The sequence below is a fragment of the Armigeres subalbatus genome, chromosome 2, assembly GCF_024139115.2.
Source record: "Armigeres subalbatus isolate Guangzhou_Male chromosome 2, GZ_Asu_2, whole genome shotgun sequence".
Taxonomy (NCBI): domain Eukaryota; kingdom Metazoa; phylum Arthropoda; class Insecta; order Diptera; family Culicidae; genus Armigeres; species Armigeres subalbatus.
Genome location: NC_085140.1, coordinates 196,620,472 through 196,645,575, shown reverse-complemented (window position 1 = coordinate 196,645,575; position 25,104 = coordinate 196,620,472). Strand labels below are relative to the sequence as shown.

The following is a 25,104-nucleotide window of genomic DNA, read 5'->3' as shown; positions in this document are numbered from 1 at the left end:
GATAGCGGAAGGCGGCTACTGGCGGGATGCGGTAGCGGGACGTAGCTTGGCGGTGAGGCGGAAGCGGACGATGCCTTGGCGGTGATACGATGGTAGGACGCAACTGGCGGTGAGGCGATAGCAAAAGACGGCTAGGCGTTGGGACGCAATTTGGCAGTGAGGAGATAGCAGAAGACTGCTTGGCGGTGATATTTACGTGAAGGTTTACAACTTGGTAATGAAACGACAGTGTGAGGTGACTTCGATGGCGTCTCTCGTGGCTTGGTTGCTCGGTTAGAGGGCGAGATTGGCGCCAGAACCAAGGTTATTCCGAATCGGTCGATGACACCAGATTGCTGGACACGCGGTAAGCCCGGAGCGAGGCGGTTGCCAGGGTTGGCCCAGGTGGCCTCTCGTACGCCGGCTAGGCGGCACGTGGTTTATATTAGAAGTAATTTTTGTGGGTTGAGCTCTCCGGAGTTCCTTGGAACCCGGACCGAAATTTTAATACACTCCACTGCTGTTCTCGGGACCGATCTTCCGAGGTAAAACGATTGGCCTGCAGATGACCGGGCAGCAACAACCAACAAATCTCACGACACGTTAATCAATCTCCTTTTTCACCAAAACTCGTCTTCGACTCACTTCTGGCAATTATCACAATCTACTGACTCCTCGTTGCCAATTCGTATGTTTTCTATCGCACCAAACTACCCGACGGTTACTCTCCAACGCTCGTTTATCCATTTCCTCTATTCAGTTCAGTGGCGATCCATCACCCACCAATCACCCAGATAGAGGCTCAGTTCATTCGCGCGACTTTGTCGACTGCGCTGGTGTAGCCATCTGAATTGACCGTTTATTTAAATGTGCCTATCTTTATAATAATGATCTCTAATTTTCCGTACTTATCATGTATTAATGCACAAATGTTACCCGCCGGTAACAAGATTTTGAGCGTTTGGTTGACCCGTCAAATCTGGGATCCTATTGAAATTTCCCTTTTTTTTTGCGTGAAGGGCATTTCCAGAAATTGGATTTATGATTGCCCCCGCAATTGGCACATTTAAATTTATTGGAATCTTCTTTCACAGGACAGGCGTCCTTGGCGTGAGAGGTTCCACCACAAATCATGCATTTAGCATCCATGTGACAATGTTTAGTTCCGTGACCCAATTTTTGGTACTTACGGCACTGAGTGGGGTTTTGGAAATTTCCACCAGGCCTGCGGAACTGTTCTCATGTAACACGGACATGGGCCATAATACAGGCCTTTTCCAGACTTTTCATACAGGGTGTTCAATAAGTTCGAATACACTTTCAAAAAATGTTCAAAAATTGAAATTAAATTATTTCTTTTCCCGGTTGCATTTCACTGAAAGTATTGTTTATAAGGAACGTTTGTAACATTTCTTTTGGAATGACCTCTATTTTGTACTTCTTCACGAGCTTCAAACGTTTCTAAAACTCATCGCAAGCGGCACGCACGGTCTGCATGGGCCTTTCGTTCCGGATTTTGAGAATTACGTCTTGAACTGGTCCTACACTGAAAGAAGCGGCATGGTAATATCTACCGAATCGAGGGTAAAATTAAAAACATTTTACCACTTGATTTGTGCAGACTACATCTCATACTTAAATCAACCATGACTGCGGTTGGTTTTACTATGGAGTCTTTTTGACAATTCTTGTCGAGTTGTACTATAATTTCAGTTGAAACTACTATGTGCAGCAGTAAACACTGCAGTTGATTTTACCATGCCCGTTTTCGATCCATAGTAGTATTAACAATGTATATATGGTTATTCATATTATCGTAAATGAATAATAGGTTTTTTTCATTGATTGCATTTTAAATTTATTGGCATTTATTCGAGTTACATAGAGCATTTGCGCACTGGAAAATATATTGGTGATAAATAAAAAAATCCCTGGTCGTCATTCCACCGGTTCTCCGTCGTTTTCGGCAGCAACAGCATGTACGTTTGCTAGTGAGCCACCAACGCCAGATCACTTTGATGGTCGCTATCTTGAGGCTTGTTATACTGGTTGCACTGCAGAGCCTATGGCGAAAATACCGGGTAAAGGGTAAAACGATGCGAACCACTTCAAGATTGCAAATAATCTGCAGCTGGCATGGTGGCCGACGTATAAAACGATGATCTGTAAGACGAAAATGCGTATTTATATCACCCACGAATTCTTTTTCATTGTCTAAATCTAAAATAGTAAATACTTACCATCATGACCAGTATAAAATTGAACAGATTAATGCCAAAATAACTCCAGCGAAATTAATTTGCCACTCGCAGTATTTTTGATGTTGGCCCGAAAATGTTGTTTACTTTGTGAATTTTCTTCACCACACATTGTTGTTCTTTGGACCATGCGTGTGGTAAAATTTACAAGAGTGTTATTGTTATTTTAAATATGCTTCGTTTATATCAACTACAAACTGAAATAGTGATTTTAAGCGCTGCTCCATAGTTAGTATTACTACAACATTATTTTCAGTGTAGTTACTGACCTTGTATTCGTACAGCCTTAACATAATAAAGGACCACACAGAAAAGTTAAGAGGGTTCAAATCCGGGAAACTGTGAGGTCGCAAAGTTTAGCCCAAAAAGTCGATGAAATTGTCCCCATATTAGGCTAAAATATCAATTTCCGTGTATAAAGGGTTATCGTCCTATAGACGAATCCAAGTAGAAATAAGAAGAAAACACACGACGGTCTTAACTTTGACAGATCCTACAGCGCAGCATAGGGAGATCATTTTAAAATGCTTATAATAAATTCTAGACAAATTGTAATTAAAATCTGATTGATGTGCGGTACGGAAAAAGTTCAGAATTACATATCTGAAAGCTTATCTCATTTTTTAAAAATATTTTCCTAAAATGTATCTATCATACAGTTCGGAACAGTGGTGCAATTTATCAACAATGCCTGCTGAGTGTGATTCTTTTGTTTTGTATTTTTCTCTGCTCCTCTTTGAATATGACGGTGCCTTTCAATCAGAACGACAAAGCAGGAGTAGTTTAGCAAACTCGGTTTGCCAACAGCGGGCTGAAGCTGATGATCATTCGGCACAAATTTCCTGTCATTGTCTTTCAAGTGATAGTGTTCACCCATGCATTTATATAGGGCCGTCGCATTCACACAGCAGCGAGTGAACTGAATAGACTGTCAGTGCGGGCTGCGTGTGCAATGATAAGAGAGGTCTTTTGTTTACTTTATCTTTGATTGTTGCTGCTAACCATTTTCAGTTTTCACTGCTAGGAAGTGAATGTGAGGAGGGAATGGTATCAATTCCATCAAATTTCAGTCACTGAGATTGAGAATTCGCACTACTGCACTATGGGGAATCAGGTGGCCGAAAATAAAAGAATCGACTTTCTCTGATTCGTAATTCAAGTTGACCTACTAAATGCTAATGCTTTGGAGCATTAAACCCCAGCATATCAGCACTCTAAGCCATAAGGTTATCAAGATATAGGCATTAGAGCCAGACACTTTTTAGTTCTTGAAAAATCAATGCATTATTCAACTGTCAATATCTTCGGCTACAGTAGCTCTTTTCCAACTCTTTACAAAGTTTCTGAAAGCTTGTTTCATGGACTTGCGAAGAACGGGTTAGTTATAAGAAAATAGGTAGTGAAACATCCGAAAATGACCCGAAGAAAAAAAAAATTTTCATACAAAAAGTTCCATACAATAAAAGTTTCTCAAAGTTTCGCTTAGCGACTACCACTACGACTTTCTTTGGACCTCCCAGAAGGCATTAAAAAAAATTCCAGCTGCTTATGGCTGCAAATCTGCGATTCCGATCACTTTTTCGAAAAAAAGTCATTAATTTTGAAACATTAAATGTAATTATTCTCATAATACACGGCAGACTGTGATGGGCTGGATACAAATCCCATGCGTATGACAAAAGAGCATCAAGAACAGTTAAAATAGAGATAGTAGATAACACGAAAAGTGTCGTAGGCTTCGTGGTAGGCCGTGTACACGATAGCTTATGCAGCTATATGATAGTCCATTTGGCGTAGGCTCACCAAGAGGAGGCAACTCATTATCTATCAAGTATCAAGCAAATAAATATGAAAAAAAACAATATACTCTTGAGGGTTACGAAAATACTCTAGGCTTCATTTGAAATTATTTCATAAAAAGTTAAATTTTGATATTAATTAAAATCCAATATGTGAATACAAGAAGCAAAAATGTCTGTACCTAAGGACATCTTATTATCATATAATGAGGAATGGCTTGACACAGAATTTGAATTAGAAGAATTTTATCATGCTGAGCCAGAGCCAGTGGCTTCAACATCTCGTGGAAGGCCATCAAAAAAATTTGAGGATTTAAGTGAGCGTACGAAGCGCAGAAGAATTAATGATGAGCTAATGGATCCAAGAGAGGATACCATAGAAAAAGCGCTACTGGGAGCAAGAAGAACTGCCTACAACAGAAGTGATACGAGTATGGTGAAAGTGATAGGCCATCACGCTTCCAGAATGTACACTACTCTAAGTGATTCTCATGGAATGATGTCCGATGAAGAAACATTTGAATATTTTCTCGATTGTGATATGAGTAAATATGTGTACGAACAAACACATAAAAAAAATCCTGCAAGATTTCCTACTTACAAAGTGATACAAAAAATGAAAGCGATATGTTCTCCTCCGCTGGATTCCATCGGAAAAACGGCAACAAAAATACAGGTAATGAAAGATAGATCATCTCCCTTGAAATGGAATAATATATGTATTCATATTTTTCTTTTAGGTTAGAATACAATCGCTAATGCAACATACTGTAGAACGAATAGTGAAATCATTGAAACACGAAATCAATCAATATATGGATGAAAATAACCAGGACTTCGTCGAAATGGTCCTTTTAAGTAGTTGGGGTATGGACGGATCTACGGGATACTCGCAATACCATCAATCATTCCCAGGTACGAATCAACAAGATGATTCAGATGTATTTTCAGTGACAACGACTCCAATACATTTGTATTTACTAAGTAATCGTAAACATATTTTCTGGTACAACTTGACCCCACAAAGTATTCGTTATTGCAGACCAATTATGCTAGAGTTTGTGAAGGAATCGAAGCAAGTTGTGATCGATTGCAAAAACACCATAGAGAGAGAACTAAGTGAATTAGTTCCAGTTAAGATCGATTTGGAGCAGGAGAAATATGTTTTGGTTGACTTCGATTTTGTCATGAGCATGGTGGATGGTAAAGTTCTAAATTACATAACTGGTGCGTCATCTATACATAATGAATAAATAAATGTTGTTGCAGTATACTTATATATCTTGAAGCTTTTATTGCATGGAGTTCATTTAGCTTTAATAGAGCTTTATATTGTATTCCCTTTACTTGTTTTACGGGTTAAGAGCCTGAACCAATCTGAAAAATCCTACAAAGACAACCTGTTACGTATGTAGATGTAATGGCCTGTATTTGACGGAGTCCTTGTGCAACTTAGAACATCTGTACAACTCAATTCACATAAAAACAGTATACAATTTTCTAGTTTGAACTTTACAGGTCTGCGCTGCAATAAAATACCCATCTATAGACTGCTGTGTACATGAGACATTCGTAGATAAAAGGGATATATTCCATAGAGATCAAAGGTCTGTATTCCAGGGAGTTTGGAGACCTTAGAAGTAATAACGACCTGCAAAACAAGTATTTCACATCTTTTAGACAATAATCTACGATATAAGTGTGAAATATTGCAGAAATGAAATGAAAATATTTTCGGCCACCTACTTGTATGGAGCCGCCCCATAGTGTACTGGTTCGGAACTTTTTCCGTATCATACATCAATCAGATTTTAATTACATTTTGTCTAGAATTTATTATAAGCATTCTAAAACGATCTCCCTATGCTGTGCTGTAGGATCTGTCAAAGTTAACACCGTCGTCTGTCTTCTTCTTATTTTTACTTGGATTCGTCTATTGGAACACGTAGGGCTCATCTCCGTCTAAGCACCGGGCATCAATCGTCCCCTGTGGCCTCAGTTTTGTAGTACGCCGCAATGATTTTGAAATTAAAAAATGGCTATTTATGATGCCCAATCCATTTTCAACGCACGTAATAAACAAACAACAAGTGACAGAAGGTCAACATCACACACATCCTATAGCGTATATATACCGCTAACACTGACACCAATACTAATTCAGAATATGTACATTGGGCTTACAAACACAATGATCAAACATTTGTATTCGAACTTATTGAACTTTTCTAGAAGTGAACTAAATAAAATTCTTGAGAAATACCGCTTTGGAAAGTAAATACCAGAGCGAGATTTCTTTTTCATCTTAATTACTTGGACTGGTGAAAATCCAAGTAATTGAGAAATTTCAATTTTAATCTCATCCAGTGATTTATCATCACTTGGGAGACCTTTCAAGACGACTTTGAACAATCGCTCAGTTTTGTCGTCGTATGTGAAGAATTTATGGCGCTTCTCAGTTAAATACTGAAGAAGACGTTTGCGATCGTCAGAGGATTCTGGCAAAACGCGGCAGTCATCCTTCCTGGCAATCTTAAATGAAACCTTGATCCCCTGAAGGTTACTCAAAATCTCATTCGTAAAGCCAGAAAACTCGGCAACAGATACCACAATTGGCGGAATCCTTTGCTTTTTCGCATGGATCGAATTACCTGGGCTAGAGGTAGATTCGATTTGCTCAATTTCGTCATGAATCAAATCGAACTGATTGCTCAGGTTTTTTTTTTCCCAAAACGGTGTCCCTGCAGGATTAACACCGCTTGTCGGAATTTTATTTCCGCAAATGGGTCCAACGTAAAACGAAGGCACGGGTCCTTGCAAAGATCGGATCAGTTTGTACAAATAGCGCTGAGAAGCACTGTTGAAATTAAAATAGCTCCGCCCTACTTATTTTGATGACGTTTTAAGCAGGTTTTGTGAATTATTTGGACATAATTGATTGAAATGATGAAGTTTTTTGTTTTGTTTGGAAATTCAATTTTCCGAATTTCGGCGGTAACTTTATCAAATTCCCTTGGGATTTTTTTTTTCAATTTCCAGTGGAAAATTCTATCAATTTTGCCCTGATTTTTTTTGTGAATTTTTGCGGATTGCTTTGGAATCTCCACGGATATTTTTCGATTTCTACTGCGTGGTATTTTTTTTAATTATCGGGATATGTTCTCAAATGTTCATGTAAAATTCTTTTGAATTTCCTTGGTTTTTTATGTCTGTGGTGAATGCCACTCTTAGAAGCGGCAAGCTGCATTGCAGCTTTTGATTTTAATGACGCAATAAATACTATTGCTATATTTTAAGAATACTTTTTCAAAGAGCACTAATAAATAAAGGCGCCAGATGGCTCTTACGATTCTTTTTCTATCGCGCCAACATGATAGACACACCTTACTGCTACTATTAAAAATGAAAGAACATTAATTACGAAACCCGTTTTAGCTAAAAAAAATTCTTGTACATAAAAATATCCAAGGGATTTTTTTAAAATTTCTTCGGGTAATCCTTTTGATTTTTTACAGGATTGTTAGGTACCCTGAATTACCACCGAAAAGGCTTCTGAAATTCTTTGGAAAATCCTTCTGAATTTGACTGTTTGTTTTGCTTTTCAACGGGAAATTGTCTTAGATACAAATGTTTGTTTTTCAAAATCATAATGACAACTTTGATAAAATTGCAAATATTTGAGAGATCTTTTCTTTATGGCTTCGAACTAATCCATTTAGAAATATTAAAGATTTATATCCTGTAAAAGTTATTTTGAAAAGTTAATATAGGCATTTCATAGGAGTCGGCAGTATTGTTTGAGCAGTTAAAACGCAGCCTGAATTTCTCGAGCAATCTGGAAATCTGGGAAACGGAATGATTCCAGTACATTTTTAGTGGTTTGAAGAGGTAGAGTTGATTATAATTGATCATAGGAAAGAAAGAAGATTTTGTTGACATAGTTTCGACAACCGACAAATTCAAAATCGTAATTGTAATTGTAATCTATCAGCCTCCTCCCTGGTGGACACCGTCCGCCCATCTACACTTTAGTTAGCTGACCATTCAAAATCATGCACATAAAATAGTGAACATAATTTCAGCCACCTATTCGTTTGAAGATTCTCCATAGTGCACACTAGCTATTTCTGAAGAAAGACACACACCGTATAAAGCGTTCCAGCATCATTCCGACCCTCGTTCACGTCTATTCCACTCCACCCATCTGTAGTACTACGCAGTAAGTAACTACATACAAACTATCCCGACAACTGCCGTTGTAGGTGTGTTCTGAGAAAAGTCTTTTCTGCCAAGAGCGGCACACGAAATATGCTCTATGATAAGCTTCCGCCACCATCGCATCAGTCGGTCGGGCGGCCAACCCGTCCTTATCGCATAGCTTAAGGCTAAATCGTTTCTGCTCATCGAGGCATACAATACAGCCTGAGTCTCCGCATCGGTACCTATACCTATTGGACAAGGCCACGGGGTTGAAAGGGCAGGACAAAAGGGCTTGCGTTTATTGCCAAAGGAATGTGTTATTTCATTTAGTCGCTCATTTTATATTCCTACTTTATTTGATAGCTGTCTGACCCGCGTCGGTGTTTTTCTTTTGCTTCGAAGTTATTAGCCCGGTGACTGTTTTTGGTCGTATTGCTTGCTCAGGGGTAAATTGATCATTTCACTGGCATGTGTTTGAATACTTTAACTGTATAGAAATTGGAGAAACTGGTTATACATCAGGACAATAATCAAATATAAAGTTTAAAAATCTCAGATTTTTCCACGATTTCCGAAGATTCTTATTTGTTACTTTCGACTGTAATTATTTTTTTTCGAATTTTTTATTGAACTTTCTAACGTGATTTAATTTCGGTTTTGCGCTCAATGTAGCAATGAAAACGATTTTTTTGGCTCGAGGTTTTTGGGATACACTGCAAACTGTCCTTACGGCATTAGGCTACGATGAATAACATGTCTTCAAACGCCTCATGTGGAGGCCCACCACACACTATCCTTGCTGGACTGAGGAAAGCGGATGCATGGTGCATTCTTCCATTAAAATTGTTAGCTGAAAGATGTTTTGCCTTCATGACGATTTCGTAGTATACCTACGTAACTAACGTAGATAGGTTTTCATTATAGTTTTAATGAAACAAATTTACAAATTCCTTAGAAAGGAGCTACATATGAGTCAAAAGCCAAGGGGTGTAAGAGACAAAATCTTAGTTTTGAGAAAAATAGGTGTAAAGTTTTTTTTTAATAATTTTTCGTTCCATACAAATCGTATAAGAGTTCAAAAATCAACAAATTTTCAGCGAATTTTCAAAATTTTTACAAATTACCTACAAACTATATCAATATACTGCCGCAAAGCTCTAAAACCAAAGCACCATTTGCTGTTTGTCCATTTGCTGTAGTCAATTTAAACTTGACTGCTTTTAACTCCCTCATATAATACCAGCATCAGAGAATATATTCAAGCTGTCACATTCGTTGTTTTAAAGTTGTTCAATTATACGTGGGACCCATTTGTAGCATGTTATCCTGGATTGAGTTTTAATCAATGTTCCGTCGCCAAAAGAGTGGATGTCAAATTCTGTAAAAGCAATTCTAATATAGAAACATATTTACCATTTTTCTCTATTTTTTTCCACCATAAATCTGTACCGTTAAATCGCTTCCAGTCATTGTAACACGTAATCAAATCTCGCACTGAATATTCATGACTCAGTGCAGCGAAAGAGTACTGGCAGCAGCCCCCGTATTTGATCGATCAACTCTCCCGGGCGAACACAAAAAGCTATAGAGAAACCGTGCTGCAGCTGAAAACTTTGTTCCAACATGCATGCAACACTGTTTGACTGTTGATATTTGCCCGAGCACTCGTTTTGCAACAATCTGTAGAATTTTCATTACACATCAAGCCAATATCAAGATATGGGGAGAAATCGACTCCAGGAAGAAAGGAATACGGCGCTACTTGTGCCGCTACTTTTTCTTTGTTACCGCAACCAGTCCCCATATCCAGGCAAGATCCGATTACATGTTTCACAGTTTCTCCTTCGTATTTCAAAAATTAAATAATCAATCTTGCTTCTTAACGTTGGTAATACCTGTAGCAAGTTGGCTTTTCTCTTTATACACAAGTTCAAGACATACCATCGCCGGCAGAGGTACGCGGTACGGGTATCAGCACAACGACGCAAGACACAAGACATGCTTACAAGCAAGAATGGAAAATCGAGAAATAGCTTCGGTAACCGACAAGCTCACGAAAGCTCCCTTCAATACCTTTTGGTCTCGGTTCACTCGACTCGTTCTTATCGAAGTTGCTCCCTTCTGCAGGGTGCCACTGTTTCTGTTACGGGATTACCACTAAATCCTTTCCCAGTAGCATCCCACGAACCATCGAGCCGGCTCAACCTGCAGGCGGTGCTGCGGTGGAGCCAAGCATACCTTGCTGATGGTTTTACACGCGCTCCTCAATTTGACGGTTTTTGCTTACATATCTAGACCAACATTTGAAAAGGGCGTAACAGCCAAAATTTATTCCTTCTGATTCTTTGTCCACATATCTAGCTTTATATGTAGACGAAGAATCAAAAGGAATAAATTTTGGCTGTTACGCCCTTTTCAAATGTTGGTCTAGATATATCAAAGTCGACGACAGCGGTGCTGGTCTGATCGGACGAGCGATTTCGACTGAAAACTCTCCCTTCTTTTTTTACGAGGTACATAGCCGATTAGATTTCTTTGTTTTTACTGTTATGTCTCGTAAGAGAAAAATCTAGGATGAATCACCTAACGCTGTTTTGCCTCTGCTTAACAGCGAATGTTCATCAACAGCAGTCTGGTCGTTTTTGTTGTAGTTTGCGAATAACATTTCTCACGATTTGCTACATATCATGAGTGTATACAGGGATGATAAGTGCTAGATTTATTTATTTCTCTATAGATTCAATCCCTGCTCATTTGAAATACATTGTTCGGGATTTGAATGGAAAATTTGTCAATAAACAGTGTGACTTTTTCAATATCATTTCTCATAATTTTGGGGATGTACATTAGCATCTGGGATGGCACTTGCAAAGAGGAAAATATGTAACGTCATCTACTCCAGGCAATCGCTATCATGAACTATCAGATACATCCAGCAGCTTTTGTGTGGTATATAATTTGTGTTGCATTTTATGTACTGAATGATGTTATATTACAAATGAATACCATTTAAACCCGAGCAACACAAGTCAGGCAAAAATGGTTACAGCAACTGGATTGTGATTGAAACTGGTCACATATCAGTTGCAGTAACCTTTGTAGAACATGCGTGCTGCTTGGGAACTCACTTTATATATTATGATGATATACTCTCTCTCTACACTTGACTAGTTTCTTGTGAATGTTACGCTTAACCATGACTGTTCTCAACGTTGGTTCCGCTATTTTTCTAAACTGCTGCGCTATTAAACACTCCGCTAGTTCTTTAGATGTCACTGCGGCTAGTAGGTTTGTCCTCCCGATCTTAAAGTGGGAGGTAAATGCTGACCTTCACAAAAGCAATCACTACCCCATCCTTGTTTCTGCCCATGTCTCCCTCCCACTTATACCAAGCATCCACGGTGGCGATAAGACGTAGCTGATAGGGAGAACTATCGGCAACTGCTGCGGAACTTACTCGAAAATAACGTCCCGATCTCTTTCCGCAGTTGAGCCTAACATTCCACAAGCCAGCTGCTTACCCAAGCCCCGAGCCCTCAGATGGTGGTTTAAGGAGATTCGAAGAGCTGTCAAATCTCGGAGATTAATAACGAGAAACATTGGCAATGTGAGATCACTGTTATACACGCTAAAAGGAAACCGTGGAAAGAGTTCTTCAATTCGGTGAATTTCTCATAAACAACTGCAAACTGTGAGGAAAGTTTAATTCACTCGGTGGGACGAGAAGGTTTTCCTTCTTTCACCTCGATGTGGATCTTCTTCTTCTTCTTATTGGCATTACATCTCCCACTGGGAAATTGCCGCCTCGCTGTTTAGTCTTCATTCAGGACTTCCACAGTTATTAACCGCGAGGTTTCTAAGCCAAGTTACCATTCAGGTCATTAGGAAGAAGGTCATTAGGCCGAATTAAAAGTACGAGGTAAGAAGTGTGAAATGATAAGTGAGACGTGAGAAGGGAGTAGCGATAAGTGAAAAATGAGAAGTAAAAAGAAGTGAGAAGTACGAAGTAAGATGTGAGAAGTGAGAAGTAAGAAGTGAGAAGTGAGAAGTAAGAAGTGAGAGGTGAGAAATGAGAAGTGAGAAGTGAGAGATGAGAAGTATGAAGTGAGAAGTGAGAAGTCAGAAGTGAGAAGTGAGTAGAGGTGTGTGCCGGTCCAAAAATCGTCGGCGGCGGCGTTTCAGCTGGCGGCGGCGTGAATCGGCGTGGCGTTTTTTATTGCGATTGTTTCTTTATTATTTTGTTCTTTGTTTTTATTTTTTCTTTCGTTTTTTTGGACCATTTTCTTTGAAAATTCCATAGATAGCTTTTTGAAATGTCCAAGTAAAATTGTTAAGAATATCCGTGTAAAATTACATAGGAAATTGTAATTCTGATTCTATATTCTTCAAAATTAACACAGAAAATTCTTCAAAATACCCACGGGAAACATTAAAGAGTTTTTGCAGGAAACTCACTGCAGTTTACACGAGAAATTCTCTGGAGTTTCTACGGAAAACTCTTCAGAGTTCAACATTTTGGTAAAAGAAAATAGTTTGAAATTTTCATATAGGAAATTCGCGAATTTTTTTTTTCTGAAATTTCTGTGAAACATTCTTTGGAATTTCCACGGGAATTGCACTAAAACTCTAAAGAATTTCTGCGTGTAATTTGATTTTTACGGAAACTTCGGTATTTGAACCCGAGTTTGAACCGAACGTTTTTCGGAATTCCAAAGGTTTTTTGAAGGAATCTTTTTGGCAATTCTACCAAAAAATATTAAATAGGAGGAAGGGTCGATTGACTGAAAATCTTCCAATGGAAAACCATTAAGCCAAAAGTCATCTGGCGAAAAATTAATTTGGCCCAAATGAATGTACGAGCGAAGCGGTTATTAAATCAAACACGGTTTGGCTGAAAATTTCATGTGCCAAGGCGTTTGCCCTAACAAGTCATTTGGCCGAAATGGTAGTTTGACCGAATAAGTTATCTGGCCAAAAAATCCGTTCGAGTGAAATGGTCGTTTGACAAAAATGACCAATTGATTGAAAATGTAATTTGGCCGAACTGGTCATAGGCCGAAAATGTCATTTGCTGAACCGGTAATATAGTCAAAAATGTCGACCCGTTTGGCAAAATGATTTTTTTTTGTCAAATGGTTTTTCTACAGAACGACCATTTCGGCCAAAGGACCATTTTGGCAAACGGTATTTTTGGTTAAATAACCTATTCGGCCAAACGAATTTTTCGATCAAATGACCAGTTTGGTCGAACGATATTTTCGGCCGTATGCCCATTTCGGCTAAACGAGATTTTCGGCCAGATAGGTTTCGGCCAAACACCTTTCGGCCTTGTGGCCTCCGCTCATTTGTCCCTCCCCGTTGATTGGCTGAAAGTTCGAACGTTTGTCCAAAACGGTTATTAGTTCGAAAATGATTTGGCCATTTGACCGAAAGCAACATACAGCCGAAAGAAACATTTGCCCAAAGAGTTCTTTGGCCGAAAAAGTTATTTTCCCTTACAGGTCATTTAGCTGAAAAGGCCGTTTGGTCTAAATGGTCGTTTGGCCGAAAATGTCGTTGGTAGAAAGGGTATTTTGGCGGAAAGAGTGAATTGACCCGAAAATGTCCTAAAATGCTAAACAATCTTTCGGTCAAACGGCATTTTCGTCCAAATAACCTATTCGGCTAAACCAGAAGCCTCCATTTAAAAGGCTTTGAAGCAATCTTTCAAGAGGCTGGAAACCTCCCCGAGCAGCACAAGTCAGACAAAATAGGTTGCAGCAACTTGATTGGGACTGAATCCGGTCGTCACATAATAGTTCCAGTAACCTATGTGGAACATGTGTGTTGCTAGGGTCCTTTCAAGAGGCTGGAAATCTTCCTTTCAAGAGGCTGGGAAGCCTTCTTTCAAGATGCTGGGAAGCCTTCTTTTAAGAGGCTAGGAAACCTCCTCCAGAGGCTGAGAAGCCTTTTTCCAAAAGGCTGGGAAGCCTCCATTCAAAAGGCTGTGAAGCCTTGTTTCAAGAGGCTGGAAATCCTCCTTTCGAGAAACTCGAAAGTTTTCTTTCAAGATCAATGATCAAATGGCTAAAGAACTTTGTGCCAAGCAGTTTGTTTGGTCAAATTACATATTGACCCAAATAACAAATTACTCTCTGCCAAACAATGTATCTCCGTTCAAAAACATTATTTTAATGAAAAATTCTATGGATTGCTGCGGATTTATAGAATATTTAAGGTAACCATTGGTATTTTCACGAAAAATTATCTGCAGTTACAACGTGATGTTGTGAGAAAGGTCAGTAGAATTTCCACAAAAATTCTGCGTACTTCTGCAAAGAGATGAAAGAAAGAATGGACAGAGAAGGAAGAAAAAAAATGAAGGAAAAAATAAAGAAGATAAAATGAAGAAAGAAGGTAGAAAGGAAGAAAAAGAAGGAAGAAAGAAGGAAGAAAGAAGGAAGAAAGAAGGAAGAAAGAAGGAAGAAAGAAGGAAGAAAGAAGAAAGAAAGAAGGAAGAAAGAAGGAAGAAAGAAGGAAGAAAGAAGGAAGAAAGAAAGAAGAAAGAAGGAAGAAAGAAGGAAGAAAGAAGGAAGAAAGAAGGAAGAAAGAAGGAAGAAAGAAGGAAGAAAGAAGGAAGAAAGAAGGAAGAAAGAAGGAAGAAAGAAGGAAGAAAGAAGGAAGAAAGAAGGAAGAAAGAAGGAAGAAAGAAAGGAGAAAGAAAGGAGAAAGAAGGAAGAAAAAAGGAAGAAAGAAGGAAGAAAGAAGGAAAGAAGGAAGAAAAAAGGAAGAAAGAAGGAAGAAAGAAGGAAGAAAATAGTAAGAAAGAAAGACAAAAATAAAGAAGAAAGAAGGAAGGAAGAAAAAAGGAAGAAAAAAGGAAGAAAAAAGGAAGAGAAAAAGAAGAAAGAAGGAAGAATGAAAGAAGGAAGAAAGAAGGAAGAAGGAAGAACGAAAGGAGAAAGAAGGAAGAAAGAAAGAAGGGAGAAAGAAGGACGAAAGAAGGAAGGATGAAAGAAGGAAAAAAGAAGGAAGAAAGAAAGAAGAAAGAAAGAAGAAAGAAAGAAGGAAGAAAGAAGGAAGAAAGAAGGAAGAAAGAAGGAAGAAAGAAGGAAGAAAGAAGGAAGAAAGAAGGAAGAAAGAAGGAAGAAAGAAGGAAGAAAGAAGGAAGAAAAAAAAGAAGCAAGAAGGAAGAAAGAAGGGGTAAAGAAGCATGAAAGAGGAAAGAAAGAAGGGAAAACGTAAGAGGAAAGAAGGAAGAAAGAAGGAAGAAAGAAGGAAGAAAGAAAGAAGAAAGAAGAAGAAAGAAAGAAGGTAGACAGAAGCATGAAAGAAGGAAGAACGAAGAAACAAGAAGGAAGGAAGAAGAAAGAAAGAAGAGAGAAGGAAGAAATAAGGAAGATGGACGAAGAAACTAAAATAAACGAAGGAGGAAGAAAGAAGAATGGAGAAGGAAAAAGGAAGAACTGACTTCTCACTTCTCTTTCGGCCCAATGACCATTCGGCCTAATGACCATTCGCTCTAATGGCCATTCGGCCTAATGGTCTTCGGCCTCATGGCCTATGGTCTGACACCCGTTTATCATGAGGCTAACACGATGACAATTTTATGCCCAGGGAAGTCGAGACAATTTCCAAACCGAAAATTAACTAGACCGGCACCGGGAATCGAACCCAGCCACCCTCAGCATGGTCTTGCTTTATTGCCGCGCATCTTACCGCTAGGCTAGGGAGAGCCCCAAATGTGAATGGTCATAACATTTGGGATCCATCGGAAGTCGCCGACACCCTCGGTGATTTTTTTGCGGCACTAGTTTAACAAGACGTCTTGTCTTAAGGCGTATATTACCCCGAAATATAGAAGAGCTCTATGCCCGAGCAGGAGTGATGACCTCAATAACAGAAATTAGTATGAAGTAGCCTTGTATAAGAGGTAAAATATTGAAAAATAATGCCAAAAACTTATATGCAGAATACTTGAGGCATAACATGCTTAGGTATTTCAATACCAAATGAACAATAATTAATTATGCATTTGGTATTGAAATATAATTTAATAACAGAGTATGTTATGGCTCAAGTATTGTGCATATGAATTTTTGGTATTATCACTTTGGTATTTTACTTCTTATGCAGGGCTAGTTCATAACAGAGTATGGTATCAATAACAGAATTAGGTATAATTTTTTTTTTTTGTGGTGGTTACAATGGCAGCTGTCCCTTGCTATTAATCTACACTGTACCCCGCCCATATTGGCTTCTATGAGCCTCCCGTTTTTCATCATCACACAGACGTTCCTAAGCGATGTTGCTCATGTGGTCACTGTTATGGGCCGTGTTGATGAAAACAAGGATTTGTATAACAGCCCACCCCCATCTTACCACTTAGCACTTAGTATTGTCAAACTACCATCACTAATATCAACATCACTCTTTTCTTCTTCTTTACCTTTACAAAAGTATATAAGTTTTTCTGCCACTACGAATCATTTCACTCAGTATTAGCAATGAAATCACGCATAATATTCACCTACTATCATTACGTTAATGTTAACATAGTCATCATGATCACCGAAAATTATTGCGGTCACTATCACCGTATCGTTCTTTCTTCACATTCACAACTTCTCCACTATCTTAACTCCCTTAAGCAGGAAACCAGCCTCAGAAAAGAGTCACCGAAAAATCACCAAACGGTCAAAACCAAATTACTAAATCGTCGGCACCATCTTTGTTCATAATTCCGTTCAACCTTTCCAAATTCACGTCACGACTTATACTATGTTCACACTAGGGCCTTGTAACATGTTATTCGGCTATCTTGATGAGCTTTCTTTTGTCGATAATTTGAATAACATGTTATTCAGGCCGTAGTGCAAACATAGTATTAATAAGTATATAAGTCACTGCTTACGATTTTGTTGAACATATATTGCAGTCGTGTGTTTAATGATGAGTCGATTCACTTAATTCACTTCACCCATGATTGCCAACACCGCTACATCAATTTTTACATCAACTATATTTTGCACTTCTCAGTAACCATCCTAAACAACACTTCAGCATAATTTTCCACCTATTTCCTAAATCAATTTTTAGGTTATTGTTTTGATATAATATACACACACACTCACAGAAACATATATACGTTTTTCACAAATGTGCATATATATATATATATATATATAAACAAAGTACGGTTATCATTTACAAAGTAAACACATATGATATATACATTTACGCAATGGAATAAAAATATGATAAATTTATAAGTTATTTGCACTTACCATGTATGTATTCTTTCTATCTACTTACCACTTATTAGCTTTAATAAGTGTTTACCAGATTTCAGATTCTTCCGATTCTGACGATATTAGTAGGATCATGCTGCATTTGGTGTTGGCTCGAGTCTTCTCAATTTCGAAGCTCCATCATAATTTATTATAGTTGAGATCGGGTTAGATAGTGAGGAAAATAATGAAAAGAATGGATATTAGTAAATGTCATTTTATTATTTATGAGGTTCTTTTAAATGGGATTCTCAAATTAGTATAGTGTTATATTTAATATCAGTCGGATTTAATTAAGTAGCTTGATTTTTCTAATTTCTGTTAGATATTTATATAATAAGTGATTAATTTGGTTACAGCCTAGCTGGGCCTTTCGACGATAATATCGATTTATTGAATAATTTTTCCTCAATGTGGTCCACGTTGTCTTGTAACTGATCTAGCAGGAAATAATGAGCACTTCATTTTATAACTTATTTTTAACATAAACGTTGACTACGATAAAATTATGAGAAGTCTCTTCTAAAGTAACTCTCTAGTACAGGATGCTAGACTTGGATCAGCTAAATAGTATCTTCAAAACTATGTCGCATAGGACATTAAGCTACGGAGCCAATGTTGAATACATTCAAATGAATTATAGATTGTTGTGAAAGGAGGTGTCTGTATCGATTATCTATTTTGACATTATTCAGTTACAACACAATAGGAGGCTAAGCACAATTGACTGACTATTAAAAGGCTCTTTATTCAATAAATTCAGTCGAATTATACCACACCTCCCTTAGCTTCTATCCGCGACATGTAGCACGCACCCTGTCGGTCATTGAGGAAACCGAATAGGAGTATACGAACTTACAATTCAATTCCCATAATCTACACCACTTTCTTCATGTGTATTCAAATAGATTCCAACCCCAGTTCGTAGACTCCTATCAGCACAGATTACAATTCTCGCTTAACTTTTCAAAAGGACCTAAGAAACATTTTTTTCATGAATTAATTTGAGTACTGCAATCGAAAGCTTTCATGTTGTTCTGCTGAATGCGCTATTCAAATTAATTCATGAAAAAAATGTCACTTAGGTCCTTTTGAAAAGTTAAGCGAGAATTCTCCTAGAATATATCAATATTTGTGGAGAATTATAATCCAAAGCCCAGGGAGAATTAGGTATTATTGAGCCAATTTCTCCTGTTCGGGTATCGACGACGGATTAGGGACAAAAGGTCGAAAGATAAAAAGTAGAAACGACAAAAGGTCTTCTACACTGATACTCTTCCCTCCATCTTCATATGGGAGTTTGGCAGAAGGAAGGTCGGGAGATTTATTCCATCACAAATATTTCCCACCGACCGCTTTCAAATCCACTTCTATTAAAAAATATTCTTCATGTCTGCCGAATCCTAACGGAACTATCCAACCTATACTTTCGCCTCTAATTCTATCATGAACATGTACGTCTAAGTTTGGAAGATGATTTTAGCATTACCATATGTTCAGTATCGTTTTGCGTAAAGTAAAAGTAAGGGGATTGTTAGTTCGTCGTCTAAGGCTTTGTGCACAAATTACCTAACGCTTAAAGGGGTAGCAACCGTAACTTATTATGGCATAAGGGGGGGAGTTAGTGAATCATTATAACAATATTGTAACAAATCTAAATCGGGTACACAATTTGCATTAATACAATTTCCTGCTTAAAATAGGGACAAAACGTAGAAAAAAAACAACAATAACAACAATTTGGCAATAGGATGAGGGGTTGTCTCAGTGAGCATTACGTAATTAAATGGGTGGAGCGTAATTTAATGGAAAACGATACTGAAGACTGAAAAAATAGCTCTGTGCACATCGTTGATTTGTCCAATCACCCTGTACGGTAATGAAGCATGGACGTTAAGAGAAGCAGTCTATCGAATGCTCGGAGTGTTCAAGGGGAAACTATTGCGCTCAATCTTTGGCGGAGTGGTGGAAAATGCTGAATGGCACAGACGCATGAATCACGAGTTGAACCAAGTGTACAAAAATGCACACATAGGCAGGCTGATAAAATTCCACAGATTACGGTGGGCTGAACAAGTAATGCGTATGCCGGAAGAGAGACCAGCAAATGTGATGTTCAGTAGAGAACCTTGAAGAGGATGTCTTGACTTCAGTTTGTCCGACACTTTTTCACGTTTGGGCAAAATAAAAGTAATTAGTCCGATTCAAATTGTAACAGAATGCAATTTAATACTAGGTTAAGGCTATTTTAATTAACATTTAGGTTCCAAACTAGCCTGTACAGTTAATACTGACGATAGAGTTAAATAAATTAATAATATAAAAAAATAAACAATTTTATGTTTCAGATGAATAGAAACGCTGCTCAAACTATGTAGATTATCTGCTTTTCAGTAACAAAACAACTCCGTTCATCTCACGTGTAAGAACGGTAGAAAAATAAAGTTAAGTGAGTTTACGTTCACTATGGAAAATAAATCGATTTTACATGAACTGAATCAAGGTGAACCAATATTTTATTGCAGCGCGCGGTTTATCTTGCTCACCGCAGGCAGCCAGTCAGCCGGGAAGCTTCTTTTCTCGTAGTCACCACCGTAGCGTCGGTGTGGTCGCCCCTGTCTTGTTGAGCAGCGAATTTTTTTTCGCTTTCGCTTACCGCACTTGCTATGTAGTCACTAGTCGCCTACAACACCAGATCCCAACTGTGTGTAACGAGTGAGTGATCTATTTTGAGGATTACCTATTTGCCTCCCCCGCGCCGGGGGAGAGTTCGAGGTCTTGTATCTAGGCTGCCTTCGGGGGGATAATAAATTGGTGCCGAGATTGGATTTACCTTGATCCCCCGCGGGGAATATCTCAGCTGGAAATTGTGGCACGACTGGAGCTATCCGATTGCAGTTGTGGGATCTCTTGTGGATTTTTATTTGAAATTGATTGCATTCATGGATTGTCTGTAATTGATGATGTAAATTGAAACTATCCGTTTAGAGAAGAGAAAAAAATCTGGAATGTTTCTTATTGTTTTATTGTGGTAAAACGATGCCACATAGTGAACTGTATTTAATTGAGAAATGTTTTCGTCAACCGTAAATCGATTCTGTTTGTTCTGCGGGAGGGTAAATTATCAAATACAGTGTGTTGAGAATAAAAGCACCAAACGACCTAAGCGATTTCATCGCCACGACGGCGACAACGAGTCGCCGCGATTCTATCGTTGGGTTGCTGCAGGCAATGTTCCATTTTCGCTTCCATACCAACGGCGACAGAATCGCAGTCACCAAGCGTTAGAATCACGTCGCAATTGTCGCGTCGCGAGTGTTTGGGAGAACCTTTATAGTGTTAATGAGGAGCTGCATTATCATGTATAATAGAGGAGAACTGCCGTAATCTGGAAAAGTGACGTAATCGCCATTTTACAACATGCATGTTTTCCATTTTTCTGTTAAAGAGCTCGATGAGTAGTACTCGTTAACACCATTTTTGGAAAATGGCGTATACGTCACTTTTTCAGATTACGGCAGAGAAGAGGTAATAAGGAAATGCTTATCTGTATCTGTTTTCAAAGTTTAACTGTATCGACAAACAAAGGAAAATATGGTCAATATGCGTTCTCTAAGCAAACCTCTCAATTTGACGATGATTTTCAGAAAACATATTTTAGAATTGAAAAGACATTTCCAAAAATTTTAATGGAAAATCAAAAGATTTGAAAAAAATAACATTTTATTCTATGAATTATTTCTCATACAATAATTTTATTTGAAAAATAAACGATGATGGGTAATACGCGCCACCCGAAAATGATAATCAAAATATGCCAACTTATTTCATTGAAATTTCCACAAGCTTCTGCACAAGATCAGTGTGAGCCCTATTCTTCACGTTAATCAATTTCCCAAGCTAATAAAGGAAAGGATTTTCTTGTATCTCAAAAAAATCATCGATTGTATTGTAAGAAAAAAACGAACGCCAAAATTGCATCAAAACGAACCAAAACTACATTTTTAAAATTTTTAATGACGATAGTTTGACCAAGTTTTTACAAGTGAGGTCTTACAAATGTTAATTGGCTTCAGCCACTATCAATTTTACGACAAAATTTGGGTTGTTAAGAAAAAAAAAGTGATAGAGCATATTCCCCACCCGGCGCATTTCTAACAGATTTCTCCCAACTACAATAGCAGCATGTGGGTGGAGGCGCATGGTACATTATATTTTAGAGTTTCTGAGGAGTTTTGGCTCGCAAGTTTTGGGGAAGGATTACGGTCTTTTATATTAAGTTGAAAAGCAGACATAGTTCCAGTTGAAAGGTATTGTTAAGGTATTGAAAAAGGAGTTATCAGTGAGCTCTCTTTGCGTTGATACAAATATCGGAAACAATTAACGAAACTGAATAATAGAAATATGATATATCGCCAGACACTGTTAAAATATGTGATTCAACCTTTCTTATTCAAGAAAGAGACATCAAATTCGTAAAAATTACGGATTGGGCTCAAACCTTTGGTTTGACCAATACTTTTAGGAGAGCAGATGAAGTGGTGGCTGTGAGAAACTTAAGGTCACTCCTGACGGAATCAAAAAGTGCTCGCGTTTTCGGGGGCACACCACTCGATAAGGAAGCAACGCACAACTGTCATTTTTATTATTTCACGCATGCTGCGACGCAGCAAAGCTAAATTAACAAAAATGACAGTTGTGCGCCGCCTCTGAATCGAGTGGTGTGCCCCCGAAAACGCGAGCACTTTTAATCTTGGACTCCGTCAGGAGTGACCTTAAGCCTCAGTAGTGGCCCAGTCATTGGTGGCGCTCGCCGTGATGGTGGCATCAGCACTGAATTGGAATCTTCTCGCATGATACAGACTGTTGTTTAATGTTTGGTTACTGTTATAGAAGCTGTTAGTGATTGGAAATACGCCTTATTATAGATAGAATTCGATCCTGTTCTGGACCACCACGTTACACAAGAGAAAGTTGAAAGGGCTTTAGATACCAATTTCAAATCACTGGCCACTATATTCACAGGAAAGAGTTATTTCAAGCTTTTCTTTCTCATAATGCGGAAGAAAACTTGCTGGTGGATACATATAAAGCTTCATAATCCTAAGGGGTGTGTAAAAGACATGACCGTATAACTTAAACTAAGTGGTTTATAAGGAACTGTAGTACACCCAGGTTTTTTACGCGGTTGGATTTCATTAATTTCTCGGTTAACATGAACTTTCACAGCTTTTTGAATGTCATTTGAATTTTCTTTGATTTTTTGTGATTTTTTTCATTCACTTATTGTTTCATTAACACTAAAGGTTTTAATTGACAAAACCGTGTAAAAAAACCTGGGAGTAGTATTATGAAATATTTTATTGCTATCTATAATGAATTTCTTTTTTTCTTTTGAATCTTTCCAGGTATGCATTGCAGGTCTACACTGTTGTTTGAAAAAATACACGGTAATAAAGCACGTTGAATATTGAAGGTACTTGTTCGAATCTATGTTATAATACAATAGCTGAATGTCCCGGTCTAAACCAAACCAACGGATGGATTTTGCTAATGTGATGCATTATCGTGACGCAAAGGTATCGAATTCTATCTATTAATCTATTCTTCTGAAGGTTGGAAAGTTAACAAAAGTTAACGAACAAATACCTGTGAACTAAGGGTGTACGGAATCAAATGGCATTACTTAGAAATATTCTTCAAAAATAAGTCTATTAACAGATTGTCATGAAACTGTCAGGGACTGAAATACAAAATGTAAGCTTGATAAATGCAAAATTATTTCACTTTAATTCGTTGATACATCTAAATGCTGTGACTTTATTTCTCAAATGAACTCGCAGTCGAATTTGACTTAATTAAGGTCAACTTTGCCAAAGAACCCATATTTTTAACACCTCTAACTATTACAAAACTCGAAAATAAAAATAAAATAAAAAAAAAAAAGTTCTGCAGTGTGAACCGGCGGGAACAATGAGATAGATGCTCTCCCAAAATTTGACGAATATTAGTCCAAAATAATATTTCAGCACTTTTTATATTGCTGATATTGTGTACAGTAGAAATAACGCTGAAATTGGAACGCGCTTCAGAGTTCAAACATGAAATGTGTTGCATTCGGGGCCCTTCTTACCCTGGCGGATGCGCGGATGTAAAGCAAGACCATGCTGAGGGTGGATGGTTTCGGTTTGGAGATTATCTCAACATCCCTGGACATTAAAGTATCATCGTGTTAGCCTCATGATATACGAATGCAAAAATGATAACTTGGCTTAGAAACCTCGCGGTTATTAACTATGGAAGTGCTGAATGAACACTAAGTAGCGAGGCGGCAATGTCCCAGTGGGGGATGTAATGGCAATAAGAAGAAGAAGGATTGTATTTGACGCAGCACTTTTCGCTCGAAAACCCCGAAAGCTCTCCAGTCCGCCTCTTTTAATGTCCATGCTTCATGTCCATAAAGGGCCAGTGGTTGAATCAGAGTTTTATGTAGAACAAATTTCGCTTCCGTCTGCATATTGCGGAACATAAGCTGGTTACGTAATCCGTAAAAGGCTCTATTCACAGCAACAATACGTCTTTGCACTTCACATGAAACGTCATTGTCACATGTCACAAGCATTCCAAGGTAAACAAATTCTTCAACAACTTTAAACTCATCCCCATCAAGCACTACCTCTGCACCAACACCACTAGGTCTTCCCCTATCTCTACCTGCCACCATGTACTTTGTCTTATTTATTTATTTATTTTCTTGTAGGGTAAACTGGGGTAATATGCACCCCCGGGGCAAAACGACCTTTTGGTATTTTTAGCGGTGTTCCAGAGGTATTTCCAAAAATCTTTACTGCTAGACTGGTAGTTCGAGATCCGAACTACATGCGCTGTAGTAAATACTCTCAAAAAACTGCCGAAAATGTACTCAAAAATTCCAAAGGGTCGTTTTGCCCCGGGGGTGCATATTACCCCAGTTTCCCCTATATCTTCATTTGACTATATCTGTCTCTATGAAGTACTCTGGTAGGGAAAAGCCCAAAAATTGGCATAAAAACCCTGCATCTTTTTTTTAGCATACAGTATTACAAATAGAACACATTAAAATAACAAAAATTAGTCTAGTTAATAAATAAAATACATTCAAGGTACTCTAATCGCTTAAAACTAACACATAATGTACAATCATTATTCACGGATGTGGTTGCTTAATCGGCGTCCGAAATCAGCTGCATTGACATCAATGTCGTAGCGGTCGAAGAAGAGATTAAAAGTCGACATCATGAATCTTATCGGCTCTAATTGTCCATAGCGGCTGTTTCTTGCACTCAATTGAAGGAACTGACGACGTCTAAGTGATCGCTCTGCACATTTACATTTGATTCATTGGGCAAGGATCTTTGCGACGACAATGGCTTGCATATTAAACCCTCTCTTCTCTATTGTTTCGATGCCCAAAAGTGTGCATCAGGTTCGTAGCATTTCTCCAGGATAGCCATCGAAGAGTATTGCGAACAAATTTCCGATGAATAGCTTCAAAACGGTCAATCTAAATTCTGTTGTAAGGACACCAGACAAGTACTTTTGACTCCAGTAAAGAGCGTA

General features: G+C 38.2%; 1 protein-coding gene across 7 annotated transcripts in view; it reads right to left on the bottom strand.

Annotated features, from left to right (window-relative positions):
• The window catches only part of LOC134211461 (uncharacterized), a 161,467-nt gene that overhangs the window by 48,083 nt on the left and 88,280 nt on the right, over positions 1-25,104 (bottom strand). The window contains exon 11 of one of the 7 annotated variants that reach the window (XM_062688336.1): positions 9,421-9,614. The exons of 5 other annotated variants lie outside the window; for them this stretch is intronic. In XM_062688336.1, the coding sequence (XP_062544320.1) occupies positions 9,517-9,614 (98 nt within the window). In that variant the 3' untranslated portion in view covers positions 9,421-9,516. Of the gene's footprint in view, positions 1-9,420; positions 9,615-20,430; positions 20,457-25,104 lie in introns of those variants that run through there. One more of the 7 variants, XM_062688338.1, reaches the window with a different exon arrangement.